A 16,185-nucleotide genomic window follows, 5' to 3' on the forward strand; every position below is an offset into this window, starting at 1 on the left:
AGGTAAACGAGAGAATATACTGTACAATTCTGCTACGACATTTCTTTGCATTTGATAATCCTTAGATCGCTGACAACGGCTGTGTTGGTTTTAAAATCATGTAGGTCGTATACTTCATACTGTTTTATAAGAATTAGAAATTTATAGAACAACATTTCAAACATACAAACTATTTAATTGAGATCTCACTAATGAAGAAGTTTTTAAACTGACATTGTGCCTTAAGTGTGTGGAAAACATCTTTATAAAAATAAACGATCCTAATAGGTGCTTTTTTTTTTTCATGAAGCTCTTTCTAAACGGTCAGGGTTGTCAATGCGAGAATAACAGGGTATTTAATTGTACGTTGAGGTTAGGTCAGTGTAAACTTACCGTAGTTGGTAACGGTGTGAGGTACTCCGGCCGCAGATACTGGTTGGCACTTGACGTTAGCATGTTGTCAGTGTAGCCACAATAATCACACACTATTAGTTGTACGTCACGTCTTAACACTCCACATCGCTGTCCGCGCACACGACAAGACCAAACAGATATGTGCTACTGGTTGGAGGGTTCCAGCACTACTGCGCTCTCCGCCGTGCGGCCGCATGCCGAGACGTGTGACGTCACTCACCTCCTCCCCTACGCCCCTTCCATGCTGGAGCGTTGAGCCGCGCCACTTTCCGAAAACCTCATCGGCGGCGGCCTCTAGGGGTCGAGCCGCCAGTTGATCTGTAACACGTTTTCTGATTGGTGGACCGGAGTGATAATCGCGTGCGTCGGCAGGCGGTCATTAAAAGTTGACGGATGGTTGGGCTGTAAAAGGCAGGAGGGGGAATAAGAATAACAAAAAAATATATTAAGTCGCTCCAATCACGAAAGACCGGAGCGGCAGACTGAGGTATTCGATGAAAGATGAAGCATAATGTGATAATAATCTGTCTTTATAAGGTGTAAGTCGACTGAAACAGCTTGTTGTTGGATGGTGGCGCAGCCAAGCGGTGATGCCTTTGAGTTGTTAGTTCACACAGTCACGCTTTGTCGTACTTCCTTTTTTTTCTCTCCTTTCTTCCCGCGCGCTCTCTTTTCCCCTTTTCAAGGAGACAAGTAAAGTCAATTTTGTTAGCTTGTTCGTTTCTAAAAATTTTCTTCTTGAAAGTCAGGAAACGTTAGCAGACTCGTGGTTATGTTTCCCTTTTAGGGGAAAAGGAAGTGATAACACGGAGGAAATGTGGATAAAACAGACACATACATAGAGTGAGAGAGCGAGAAAACTCGCTTCCCTGGTGGTGCTCTAGCGTTGAAAGACGAATAATGCTTGCCGGTTCCGGACTCTGAGTTATTGTTCTCTTCGCCAAGACACAAACACTTTGCCCCGACTTTTCTTCTCCTTCTATTTTTTCTTTTTTTTACAACTTGGCGTTGTTTTCTACCTTCCCACACACTTCCTTTAGTTTAGCGCATCTTTCTTGCTGCCTCCTTGCCCTACAGACGTATCGAGTTCGCCTCACACTTCAAGGCGGCGTTGTATCCTAACGGCCGCTTTTGTCACTAGCAAAGAATCAATGTCAGGTAACCGAAAATACTCCTACCGCAACCATTTATTTTGTTCGTACCGAGGTAAAGTGAAAACAGAAGTACGTTTCACTGCCTGATGAAGTAAAATTCAATGTTAACTTGCATTATAAGCAAATCCGAAAAGTAGGACCCAACCACCCCATTCTATCAACAATACCAGCTGGATGGTATCGAAGTCATAGGATTAATGGTTGGCGTTAGAGGAACCATTCCTCTCATTTCCAGCCAGTTCTTCAAATCATTTAACCTCAATCAGGCATTAATAAAAGAAATTGCATTGACTGCCTTAAAATATTCCATCCAAATATTGAAGAGCCATATTTCCCAAACTTATCAATGTAACAACATACAGCATGTGCTAACCAACTCATAATTACATTTAATATTCACCTTGTAGAGCGTCCGTGGCTCAGGCGGCAGCGCGTCCGCCTGTCACCACTGGGTTCCGTGGTTGAAATCCCGGTCACTCCATGTGAGGTATGTGCTGGACAAAGCGGAGGCGGGACAGGTTTCTTTTTCGGATACTCTTGTTTTCCCTGTCATATTTCATTCCAAAAACACTCTCCAGTATCATTTCATCTGTCAGACATAATCATTGCCCCAGAGAAGTGCGACAGGCTTCGGCAGCTGGCATAATTCCTATCCTCACCGCTAGGTGGAGGCTTCATTCATTACATTCCTGACCCGTTCAAATGACTGGAAACAGGCTGTGGATTAACATTGTGTTCATCTTATATTTTTATATACTTTGTCCTCAGGGGCAATATCCAGTTGGGGAATAAATAAATAAATAAATAAATAAATAAATAAATAAATAAATAAATAAATAAATAAATAAATACATAAATAAATAAATAAATAAATAAATAAATAAATAAATAAATAAATAAATAAATAGTTCAGAATGCATATACATTCGGCTAGTGCGGAGTATCGTCTGGCCCGCCCTTTTTAAAATGTAACAAGGGTAACATAAAATTGAGGGGTTCCAATAGACCTTATCACTAATGTTTGTGCAATAATCCTATAGCAGAACATAGAGGATGGATGCCTAGTTGCACTTTCACTTAAAATAATAATTACCACCACCTCATAACATAACCATTGTGCGGGCTAGAATATACTTGATACTCGCATTAGCAAGTTTCCATCGTACCCCAAACGTCTTTCTTCCTTCCTTCCTTCCTTCCTTCCTTCCTTCCTTCCTTTCTTCCTTCCTTCCTTCCTTCTTTCTTTCTTAATCTGCTTACCCTCCAGGGTTGGTTTTTCTCTCGGACTCAGCAAGGGATGACACCTCTACCGCCTCAAGGGCAGTGTCCTGGAGCTTGAAACTTCGGGTCGGGATGAACAACTGGAAAGGAGACCCAGTACCTCGCCCGAGTGGCCTCACCTGCTATGCTGAACAGGAGCCTTGTAGGGGGATGAAGACATTGGAAGGAAACGACAAGGAAGAGGGAAAGACGAGGACGTGGCCTTAAGTTATGTACTATCCCGGCATTTGCCTGGAGGAGAGGTGGGAAACCACGGAAAACCACTTCGAGGATGGATGAGGTGGGAATCGAACCCCTCTCTATTCAGTTGACCCTCCGAGGCTGAGTGAACCCCGTTCCACCCCCCGTACTAGTTATCAAATTTTGGTGCACTCCTTCCAGTCTTCCTTTGATAATCCGTATCATTGCCTGACGCCAATTGTACTGGGATACAGGGTCAGTCATATGAATTTGTTTTATTGTCCCATATTCCTATTTGTCAGAGCTGAGTACAGTTATCCAGTGTGGCTCAATAGTAGCTGTATCAATCTTGTCGATGCCCAGTTGAATCAGGCAATAAGAATTGTATCTGGCACAGTAAAATCAACGCCTACATTCTGGTTACCAACACTGAGTCACATTCCCCCAGCGGAACTTAAACGCGAACCCGCGTTACTCAGGGAGTATAAGAAGATAAATGCAAACGACCAGCTACCAACACACCAGGACATCATTGCTGCTGAAGCCAGACGTTCACGTTCGCGGAACCCCTCCATCCGGACAGCGAGACACCTGGTGAACAATACTTTCAACCTCTTTCAAACCTAGAACGAAGAATTGGTACTGAACTTTCCATGTCAGCTGCAAGACATCACAAGCACCACAGCACCACCAAGTGGCTTTAACCTACCCCGGAAAACGTGGTCAACGATGAACAGGATAAGGACAAACCATGGCAGATGTGCAGATCTTCTCTACAAGTGGGGATATATACCTTCGCCAGAATGCAGTTGTGGTGCTCCCAGACAGACCATACTATACATAGTGAATGACTGCCCGACGTATTCCTATAGTGGCACCTCAGTGACTTTGTGGAAGCAGGTCCGGATGTAATAGACTTTATTAACAACTTGAAAGTCAAACTGTAAATAATGTAAATACGTATTTTATTTTTGACAAATGTTGATATGTACAGCCAAACGCTAAATAATAATAATAATAATAATAATAATAATAATAATAATAATAATAATAATAATAATAATAATAATAATAATAATAATAATCGCTTTACGTTCCACTAACTACTTTTACAGTTTTCGGAGACGCCGAGGCGTCGGAATTTCTTCCCACATGAGTTATCTTACATGCCAGTAAATCTACCGACACGAGGATGAGGTATTTGAGTACCTTCAAATACCACCAGACTGAGCCAGGATCGAACCAGCCAAGTTGGCGTAGGAACCTCAACGCCTCAACCGTCTGAACCACTCAGCCCGGCGTTTTTTTTAATCATCGCTACAGCCTATGTTTCAGTTTTCTACTAACGGGAGAGTTTCAATTCAAATCTATATATATAAAACTAGCAAGATACCCGTGCTTCGCTACGGTATTATACTGAAATTTATAATTGAATGCTTATTGTTTTAGATATATAATCCGCCGAAATTCGCGATCTGACTCATTCTCTGCGAGAATCCACCAAAATTCCCGATCTATTATTTTACGGCACGTTTCCTCCCATTTTTAAATCTTCCTTTCCAGCAATCGATTTCGTACTTCCCGGGTTAGGCTCAGGTATTCCTCCAGGTCAGTTGGGTCCGTAAATCTTTGCCATCTTTTCCTATAATATTTTTAATACGGATATAATCCTTCAGGAGATCCGGCGTGCTGTCATACTGGGTTCCTTGGCGGCACTGAACCCGCGACCGGACTGCATTCTTAGTCATTACCCGTCCAGGAGCCGTTTCCATCGCGGTCCGCAATTTGACGACGGTCCGGATTATTATTATTATTATTACTATTATGTGTTGCTGGAATGGCTGATGACAGGGAAAACCGGAGTATCCGGAGAAAAACCTGTCCCGCCTCCGTTTTGTCCAGCACGAATGCCACATGGAGTGACCGGGATTTGAACCACGGAACCCAGCTGTGAGAGGCCGGCGCGCTGCCGCCTGAGCAACGGAGGATCCTTATAAGTACACTAATAACAGTAAAATCAATTGGTCTCACCTCCTTCTACACCCCACCCCTGTTAAGTTTATTTACAGCCCGCCCCCCCGAAAAGGAATTAAAAGGATGCTTGTTTCTTTATGTTTAAGGGAGATTCTAAACACCAATGTTCACGTCTATTACCTTCAGTTTTGAGATATAAGTATCCACATAAAAATAATTTACTTTTTTTCACTTCATTTCACAATAATCTCTCCTCCCCCTAAATGAATTTTCCAGCAAAAAAATACTTGTTTCTTTAATAGTAAAGGATCTTATAAATACCATTATAAATACCAATTATCACGACTCTAACTTCTTCAGTTTTTGATTTATGTGTCCTCATGAAAGGAATTCAACTCCTTTACACTCCCGTCCTCCAAGATGGTTTCCCCACCAAAACGCCTTTTTCTTTGTTTTTAAAGGAGATCCAAATACGAATTTTCACGTCTGTAACAACTTTAGTATTAGATGTATGTATTCTCATACAATTGTCAACTAATGTTTCAATTCTTTCACCCCCCCCCCCCCTTCATTGGATTTTCCGAGAATACGTGTTTCTTTACTTTTAAAGCAGATTGCAAATATCAAATTTCACGTCTGTAACATCTTCATTTTTGAGATATCAGTAGCCTAATTAAAAGAATTCATCACCATTTTCAGTCACTTTACCCCCCCCCCCCCCGCCTTTCACCCAAGTGGTATTTCCAAAAACTAAAAATACACTTTTCTTTATGTTTAATAGAGATAAAAAAATACTATTTTTCACTTCTGTAACATGTTAAGTTTTTTAGATATCCGTAAAAATTCTCATTTTAAAATTTCACCCCTTTTGGGTTCCCCTTAAGTAGAGTTTCCAAAAACAAATAACCTATATTTCTTTACATTTACAGGAGATTTACACCCACTGTTTACGTCTGTAACATTTTACGATTCCAAGATATTCTGTAGATATAGTCTTTCAAAAAATTCACCCCAATTTGTCACTCCTGTTTAACCGCCATTAATTGGCTTTTCCAAAAACTAAAAAATACGTCTTTCTTTATTTTTAAAGGAGATCCCGTATGCGAATTATCAGTTCTGTAATATCTTTCGTTTCTGAGATATGTGTATCCTCATTAAAGGCATTCAACCCATTTTTCACCCTTTTACACCCCTCCTATTAGGACTTACTGGAAACAAAAAAAATACGTGTTCCTTTATTTTTAGAGGAGATTCTAACCACCAATTTTTACATCTGTAAATTTTAAAGTTTTAAGATGTAGACACACTCATTTAAAAAAATTCACCCCCGTTTTCACCCCCCAATATTTGGATTTTCCAAAAACGAAAAAAATACCTGTTTCTTTACTTTTAAAGTAGATCCAAAATACCAATTTTCAGGTCTGTAATATCTTCAGGTTCTGAAATATAAGTATCCTCATGAAAGGCATTCAAACCCATTATTCACCCTTTTACACCCTTCCTATTGGGATTTTCCGAAAACAAAAGAATACGTGTTTCTTTATTTTTAAAGGAGATTCTAAATACCAATTTTTACATCTATAAACTTAAAAAGTTTTGAGATATAGATACACTCATTTTAAAAAATCACCCCCTTTTCACCCCCCCCCATTAATTGTATTTTCCACAAACAAAAAATACGTGTTTATTTATTTTTAAAGGAGATCCCAAACACCAATTTTCAGGTCTGTAATATCTTCAGGTTCTGAAATATAAGTAGACTCATGAAATGCATTCGACCCCTTTTTCAACCTTTTCCACCCCTCCTATTAGGATTTTCCGAAAACAAAATATACGTGTTTCTTTATCTTTAATGGAGATTCTAAATACCTATTTTTACACCTATAACCTTTAAAAGTTTTGAGATATAGATACACTCATTTTAAAATATTACCCCTTTTTTACCCCCCTTAATTGGGTTTTCCAGAAACAAAAAAATACGTGTTTCTTTATTTTTAAAGGAGATCCCAAACACCAATTTTCAGGTCTATAATATCTTCAGTTTCTGAGATATAAGTAGCCTCATTAAAGGCATTCAACCCCTTTTTCACCCCTTTTCACACCTCCTATTGCGATTTTCCGAAAACAAAAAAATACGTGTTTCTTTATTTTTAATGAAGATTCTAAATACCAATTTTTACATCTGCAAACTTTAAAAGTTTGGAGATATAGATTCACTAATTTTAAAAATTCACCCCCTTTTCACCCTCCCATTAATTAGATTTTCCAAAAACAAAAAAGTACGTGTTTCTTTATTTTTAAAAGAGATCAAAAGTACCAATTTTCAGGTCTGTAATATCTTCAGTTTCTGAGATATAAGTACCGATATCCTGATTAAAGGCATTCAACACATTTTCCCCCATTTTCACCCTTTTTCACCCCTCCTATTGGGATTTTCTGAAAACAAAAAAATACGTGTTTCCTTATTTTCAAAGAAGATTCTAAATACCAATTTTTACATTTGTAAACTTTTAAAGTTTTGAGATATAGGTGCACTCATTTTAAAACTTCACCCCCCCTTTTCACCCCCTTAGCAACGGAATATCCAAAAATTCTCTCTTAGCGAGCACCTACATCTTAATATGAATGTATCCCCAAAATTTCATTTCATTATGTCTAGTAGTTTTGGCTCGGCGATGATGAATCAGTCAGTCAGTCAGGACAAGCTACTTTATATATATACTAGCAAGATACCCGTGCTTCGCTACGGTATTATACTGAAATTTATAATTGAATGCTTATTGTTTTAGATATATAATCCGCCGAAATTCGCGGTCTGACTCGTTTTGTGCGAGAACCCACCAAAATTCCCGATCTGACTCGTTTTCTATTAGATTACGGCATGTTTCCTCCCATTTTTCAATCTTCTTTTCCAGCAATCGATTTCGTACTTCCCGGGCTAGGCTCAGGTATTCCTCCCGGTCAGTTGGGTCCGTAAATCTTTGCCATCTTTTCCATAATCATTTTTAATATGGATAAAATCCTTCAGGAGATCCGGCGTGGTGTCATATTGGGTGCCTAGAAGGCACTGAACCCGCGGCCGGACTGCATTCTTAGTCATTACCCGTCCAGGAGCCGTTTCCAGCGCGGTCCGCACATTTGACGACGGTCCGGAACATTATTATTATTATTATTATTATTATTATTATTATTATTATTATTATTATTATTATTATTATTATTATGTGTTGCTGGAATGGATGATGACAGGAAAACCGGAGTATCCGGAGAAAAACCTGTCACGCCTCCGTTTTGTCCAGCACGAATGTAACATGGAGTGAACGGGATTTGAACCACGGAACCCAGCTGTGAGAGGCCGGCGCGCTGCCGAGGATCCTTATAAGTACAATAAGAACAGTAAAATCAATTGGTCTCACCTCCTTCTACACCCCACCGCCGTTAAGTTTATTTACCGGCACCCCCCCCCCCAAAAAAAAATTAAAAGAAGGCTTGTTTCTTATGTTTAAAGAAGATTTCAAACACCAATGTTCACGTCTATTACCTTCAGTTTTGAGATATAAGTATCCCCATAAAAATAATTTACTTTTTTCACTTCATTTCACACTACTCCCCCCCCCCCTAAGTGAATTTTCCCGCAAAAAATACTTGTTTCTTTAATAGTAAAGGATCTTCTAAATACCAATTATCACGACTCTAACTTCTTCAGTTTTTGATTTATGTGTCCTCATGAAAGGAATTCAACTCCTTTACACTCCCGCACTCCAAGATGGTTTCCCCCCAAAACGCGTTTTTCTTTGTTTTTAAAGGAGATCCAAATACGAATTTTCACGTCTGTAACAACTTTAGTTTTTATTAGATGTGTGTATTCTCATTCAATTAATTCAATTAATTTTTCAATTCTTTCACCCCCCCCGCCCTTTCATTGGATTTTCCGAGAATACGTGTTTCGTTATTTTTAAAGCAGATTGCAAATATCAAATTTCACGTCTGTAACATCTTCATTTTTCAGATATCAGTAGCCTAATTAAAATAATTCAACACCATTTTCAGTCACTTTTACCCCCCCCCCCCTCCACCCAAGTGGTATTTCCGAAAGCTAAAAATACACGTTTCTTTATGTTTAATAGAGATAAAAAATACCATTTTTCACTTCTGTAACATGTTAAGTTTTTTGAGATAAACTGTAAAAATTCTCATTTTAAAATTTCACCCCTTTTGAGTTCCCCTTAAGTGGAGTTTCCAAACACAAATCACCTATGTTTCTTTAGATTTACGGGAGATTACAAACACCCGCTTTTTACGTCTGTAACATTTTACGTTTCCAAGATATCTGTAGATATAGTCTTTCAAAAATTCACCCAGTTTGTCACTCCTGTTTAACCGCCATTAATTGGATTTTCCAAAACTAAAAAATACGTGTTTCTTTATTTTTAAAGGAGATCCCATATACAAATTTTCAGTTCTGTAATATCTTTCGTTTCTGAGATATATGTATCCTCATTAAAGGCATTCAACCCATTTTTCACCCTTTTACACCCCTCCTATTGGGATTTACAGGAAACAAAAAATGCGTTTTCCTTTATTTTTAGAGGAGATTCTAACTACCAATTTTTACATCTGTAAATTTTAAAGTTTTAAGATGTATACACACTCATTTTAAAAATTTACCCTCCCCCTTTTTACCCCCCAATATTTGGATTTTCCAAAAACGAAAAAATACGTGTGTTTATTTATTTTTAAAGGATATTCTAAATACCAATTTTCACATATATAACCTTTAAAAATTTTGAGATAGATACACTCATTTTAAAATATTACTCCCTTTTCACCCCCCACCCCTAAAGTGGATTTTCCAGAAACAAAAAAATACGTGTTTCTTTATTTTTAACGGAGATCCCAAACACAAATTTTCAGGTCTGTAATATCTTCAGTTTCTGATATATAAGTAGCCTCATTAAAGGCATTCAACCACTTTTTAGCCGCTTTTCACTCCTCCTATTGCGATTTTCCGAAAACAAAAAATACGTGTTCCTTTATTTTTAATGAAGGTTCTAAATACCAATTTTTACATCTGCAAACTTTAAAAGTTTGGAGATATAGATTCACTCATTTTAAAAATTCACCCCCTTTTCACCCTCCCATTCATTGGATTTTCCAAAAACAAAAAATTACGTGTTTCTTTATTTTTAAAAGAGATCAAAAGTACCAATTTTCAGGTCTGTAATATCTTCAGTTTCTGAGATATAGGTACCGGTATCCTGATTAAAGGCATTCAACCCATTTTTCCCTATTTTCACCCTTTTTCATCCCTTCTATTGGGATTTTCTGAAAACAAAAAAATACGTGTTTCCTTATTTTTAAAGGAGATTCTAAATACCAATTTTTACATCTGTAAACTTTCAAAGTTTTGAGATATAGATACACTCATTTTAAAATTCCAACCCCCTTTTCACCCCCTTAGCGAAGGAATATCCAAAAATCCTTTCTTAGCGAGCACCTACATCTTAATATGAATCTATGCCCAAAATTTCATTTCTTTATGTCCAGTAGTTTTGGCTCGGCGATGATGAATCAGTCAGTCAGTCAGTCAGGACAAGCTATTTTATATATATAGATAGATGAAGATTCTAAATACCAATTTTTACATCTGCAAACTTTAAAAGTTTGGAGATATAGATTCACTAATTTTAAAAATTCACCCCCTTTTCACCCTCCCATTAATTAGATTTTCCAAAAACAAAAAAGTACGTGTTTCTTTATTTTTAAAAGAGATCAAAAGTACCAATTTTCAGGTCTGTAATATCTTCAGTTTCTGAGATATAAGTACCGGTATCCTGATTAAAGGCATTCAACACATTTTCCCCCATTTTCACCCTTTTTCACCCCTCCTATTGGGATTTTCTGAAAACAAAAAAATACGTGTTTCCTTATTTTCAAAGAAGATTCTAAATACCAATTTTTACATTTGTAAACTTTTAAAGTTTTGAGATATAGGTGCACTCATTTTAAAACTTCACCCCCCCCCCCCTTTTCACCCCCTTAGCAACGGAATATCCAAAAATCCTCTCTTAGCGAGCACCTACATCTTAATATGAATGTATCCCCAAAATTTCATTTCATTATGTCTAGTAGTTTTGGCTCGGCGATGATGAATCAGTCAGTCAGTCAGGACAAGCTACTTCAAGGAATACCTGAGCCTAACCCGGGAAGTACGAAATCGATTGCTGGAAAGGAAGATTTAAAAATGGGAGGAAACGTGCCGTAAAATAATAGATCGGGAATTTTGGTGGATTCTCGCAGAGAATGAGTCAGATCGCGAATTTCGGCGGATTATATATCTAAAACAATAAGCATTCAATTATAAATTTCAGTATAATACCGTAGCGAAGCACGGGTATCTTGCTAGTTATCAGGATACCGGTACCTATATCTCAGAAACTGAAGATATTACAGACCTGAAAATTGGTACTTTTGATCTCTTTTAAAAATAAAGAAACACGTAATTTTTTGTTTTTGAAAAATCCAATTAATGGGAGGGTGAAAAGGGGGTGAATTTTTAAAATGAAGGAATCTATATCTCCAAACTTTTAAAGTTTGCAGATGTAAAAATTGGTATTTAGAACCTTCATTAAAAATAAAGGAACACGTATTTTTTTGTTTTCGAAAAATCGCAATAGGAGGAGTGAAAAGGGGCTAAAAAGTGGTTGAATGCCTTTAATGAGGCTACTTATATATCAGAAACTGAAGATATTACAGACCTGAAAATTGGGGTTTGGGATCTCCGTTAAAAATAAAGAAACACGTATTTTTTTGTTTCTGGAAAATCCAATTTAGGGGGAGGGGGTGAAAAGGGAGTAATATTTTAAAATGAGTGTATCTATCTCAAAATTTTTAAAGGTTATATATGTGAAAATTGGTATATAGAATCTCTTTTAAAAATAAATAAACACACATATTTTTTCGTTTTTGGAAAATCCAAATATTGGGGGGTAAAAAGGGGGGAGGGTAAATTTTTTAAAATGAGTGTGTATACATCTTAAAACTTTAAAATTTACAGATGTAAAAATTGGTAGTTAGAATCTCCTCTAAAAATAAAGGAAAACGTATTATTTGTTTCCTGTAAATCCCAATAGGAGGGGTGTAAAAGGGTGAAAAATGGGTTCAATGCCTTGAATGAGGATACATATATCTCAGAAACGAAAGATATTACAGAACAGAAAATTTGTATATGGGATCTCCTTTAAAAATAAAGAAACACGTATTTTTTAGTTTTGGAAAATCCAATTAATGGCGGTTAAACAGGAGTGACAAATTGGGTGAATTTTTGAAAGACTATATCTACAGAATATCTTGGAAACGTAAAATGTTACAGACGTAAAAAGTGGGTGTTTGTATCTCCTGTAAATCTAAAGAAACATAGGTGATTTGTGTTTGGAAACTCCACTTAAGGGGAACTCAAAAGGGGTGAAATTTTAAAATAAGAATTTTTACAGTTTATCTCAAAAAACTTAACATGTTACAGAAGTGAAAAATGGTATTTTTATCTCTATTAAACATAAAGAAACGTGTATTTTTAGCTTTCGGAAATACCACTTGGGTGGAGGGGGGGGGGTAAAAGTGACTGAAAATGGTGTTGAATTCTTTTAATTAGGCTACTGATATCTCAAAAATGAAGATGTTACAGACGTGAAATTTGATATTTGCAATCTGCTTTAAAAATAAAGAAACACGTATTCTCGGAAAATCCAATGAGGGGGGGGGGGGTGAAAGAATTGAAAAATTAATTAAATTAATTGAATGAGAATACATACATCTAATAAAAACTAAAGTTGTTACAGACGTGAAAATTCGTATTTGGATCTCCTTTAAAAACAAAGGAAAACGCGTTTTGGGGGGAAACCATCTTGGAGGGCGGGAGTGTAAAGGAGTTGAATTCCTTTCATGAGGACACATAAATCAAAAACTGAAGAAAGAGTCGTGATAATTGGTATTTAGAAGATCCTTTACTATTAAAGAAACAAGTATTTTTTGCGGGAAAATTCACTTAGGGGGGAGGGGAGTAGTGTGAAATGAAGTGAAAAAAGTAAATTATTTTTATGGGGATACTTATATCTCAAAACTGAAGGTAATAGACGTGAACATTGGTGTTTGAAATCTTCTTTAAACATAAGAAACAAGCCTTCTTTTAATTTTTTTTTTTGGGGGGGGTGCCGGTAAATAAACTTAACGGCGGTGGGGTGTGGACGGAGGTGAGACCAATTGATTTTACTGTTCTTAATGTACTTATAAGGATCCTCGGCAGCGCGCCGGCCTCTCACAGCTGGGTTCCGTGGTTCAACTCCCGTTCACTCCATGTGACATTCGTGCTGGACAAAACGGAGGCGGGACAGGTTTTTCTCCGGATACTCCGGTTTTCCTGTCATCATCCATTCCAGCAACACATAATAATAATAATAATAATAATAATAATAATAATAATAATAATAATAATAATAATAATAATAATGATGATGATGATGTTCCGGACCGTCGTCAAATGTGCGGACCGCGCTGGAAACGGCTCCTGGACGGGTAATGACTAAGAATGCAGTCCGGCCGCGGGTTCAGTGCCTTCTAGGCACCCAATATGACACCACGCCGGATCTCTTGAAGGATTTTATCCATATTAAAAATGATTATAGGAAAAGATGGCAAAGATTTACGGACCCAACTGACCGGGAGGAATACCTGAGCCTAGCCCGGGAAGAACGAAATTGATTGCTGGAAAAGAAGATTGAAAAATGGGAGGAAACATGCCGTAATCTAATAGAAAACGAGTCAGATCGGGAATTTTGGTGGGTTCTCGCAGAAAACGAGTCAGACCGCGAATTTCGGCGGATTATATATCTAAAGCAATAAGCATTCAATTATAAATTTCAGTATAATACCGTAGCGAAGCACGGGTATCTTGCTAGTATATATATAGATAACTTGTCCTGACTGACTGACTGACTGATTCATCATCGCCGAGCCAAAACTACTGGACATAAAGAAATGAAATTTTGGGGATACATTCATACTAAGATGTAGGTGCTCGCTAAGAAAGGATTTTTGGAAATTCCGTCGCTAAGGGGGTGAAAAGGGGGGTGACATTTTAAAATGAGTGTATCTATATCTCCAAACTTGCAAAGTTTACAGACGTAAAATTTGGTATTTAAAGTCTTCTCTAAAAATGAGGAAATACGTATTTTTTCGTTTTCAGAAAATCCCAATAGGAGGGGGGGGGGAAAGGGTGAAAAAGGGGTTGAATGCCTTTAATCAGGATACCGGTACTTATATCAGAAACTGAAGATATTACAGACGTGAAAATTGGTACTTTTGATCTCTTTTAAAAATAAAGAAATACGTTTTTTTTGTTTTTGGAAAATCCAATTACTGGGAGGGTAGGAAGGGGGGTGAATTTTTAAAGTGACTGTATCTATATCGCAAAACTTTGAAAGTTTACAGATCTAAATATTGGTACATAGAATCTACTTTCAAAATAAAGAAACACGTATTTTTCCGTTTTCGGAAAATCCCAATAAAAGGGGTGAAAAGGGGTGAAAAAGTGGTGGATGCCTTTAATGAGGATACTTATATCTCAGAAAATGAAGATATTACTGACTTGAAAATTGGTGTTTGGGATCTCCTTTAAAAATTAAGGAACACGTTTCTTGTTTTTGTTTTTGGAAAATGGAATTAATGGGGGTGTGAAAAGGGTGTGAATTTTTAAAATGAATGTATCTGTATCTCAAAACATTCAAGCTTTACAGATGTAAAAATTGGTACATAGAATCTACTTTCAAATTAAAGAAACGAGCATTTTTTTGTTTTCGGAATATCCGAATAGGAGGGGTGAAAAGGGGTGAAAAATGGTTGAATTCCTTTAATAGGCATCCTTATATTTCAGAAACTGAAGATTTTACAGACCTGAAATTCGGTATTTGGGATCTCCTTTATAAATAAAGAAACATGTACTTTTCGTTTTTGGAAAATCCAAATAGTGGAGGGTTGAAAGGAGGGTGGATTTTTAAAGTGAGTGTATCTATATCTCAAAAATTTTAAAAGTTTACAGATGTAAAAATTGGTATTTAGAATGTCCTTTCAAAATAAAGAAACACATATTTTTTTGTTTTCGGAAAATCCCAATAGGAGGGGTGAAATGTGTGAATAAGTTGTTGAATGTCTTTAATGAGGATACTTATATCTCAGAAACTGAAGACATTACAGACCAGACAGTTAGTATATGGAATCTTCTTTCAAAATACAGAAACATGTATTATTTTGTTGTTTGGAAAATCTAATTAATGGGGGTTAAACAGGAGTTTCAAATTGGGGTGAATTTTTAGAAACACTATATCTACAGTATATCTCAGAAACGTAAAATGTTACAGATGTAAAAACTGGTATTTGGAATCTCCTGTTAAAGTAAACAAACAGGTATTCTCGGAAAATCCAATGAATGGAGGGTGGGTGGTGGTGGGGGGGGGGGGGGCGGTGAAAAATTGAAAAATTAATTGAATTAATTGTAAGAGGATTCTTACATCTAATAAAATATAAAGTTGTTACAGACGTAAAAAGTGGTATTTAGATCTTCTTTAAAAATAAAACGACGCGTTTTGGTGGAGGGGGGATCGGGGAATCATCTTTGGGGGCGGATGTGAAAAGGAGTTGAATTCGTTTCATGAGGACACATATCTCAAAATCTGAAGATAATCGGCAGTTTGAAGATCCTTTACTATTAAAGAAACAAATATTCTTTGCCGGAAAATTCACTTAAGGGGGTGGGGGGAGTGTGAAAGTAAGTGAAAAAAATTAATTACTTTTATAGGAATACTTATATCTCAAAACTGAAGGTAACACACGTAAACATTGGTATTTGAAATCTCCTTTAATCATAAAGAAACACGCCTTCTTTTTTGGCGGGGGGGGGGGGGTAAATCAACTTAACCGCGGTGGGCTGAAGACGGAGGTGAGACCAATTGATTTTACTGTTCCTAATGTACTTATAAGGAGCCTCCGTGGCTCAGGCGGCAGCGCGCTGACCTCTCACCGCTGGGTTTCGTGGTTCAAATCCAGGTCACTCCATGTGAGATTTGTGCTGGACAAAGCGGAAGCGGGACATGTTTCTCTCCGGGTACTCCGGTTTTCCCCGTCATCATTCATTCCAGCAACACTCTCCAAT

At 37.3% G+C, this 16,185-nt stretch overlaps 1 protein-coding gene across 2 annotated transcripts in view; it reads right to left on the bottom strand.

The window, feature by feature from the left end:
- elB (elbow B) overlaps positions 1-532 on the bottom strand; it is a 103,662-nt gene extending 103,130 nt beyond the window's left edge. For both annotated transcript variants that reach the window (XM_067138384.2, XM_067138383.2), the window contains exon 1: positions 373-532. In XM_067138384.2, the coding sequence (XP_066994485.2) occupies positions 373-435 (63 nt within the window). In that variant the 5' untranslated portion in view covers positions 436-532. The remainder of the gene's footprint in view (positions 1-372) is intronic.
- Positions 533-16,185: the final 15,653 nt, after the last annotated feature.

The sequence above is a fragment of the Anabrus simplex genome, chromosome 1 (genome assembly GCF_040414725.1).
Source record: "Anabrus simplex isolate iqAnaSimp1 chromosome 1, ASM4041472v1, whole genome shotgun sequence".
Lineage (NCBI taxonomy): Eukaryota > Metazoa > Arthropoda > Insecta > Orthoptera > Tettigoniidae > Anabrus > Anabrus simplex.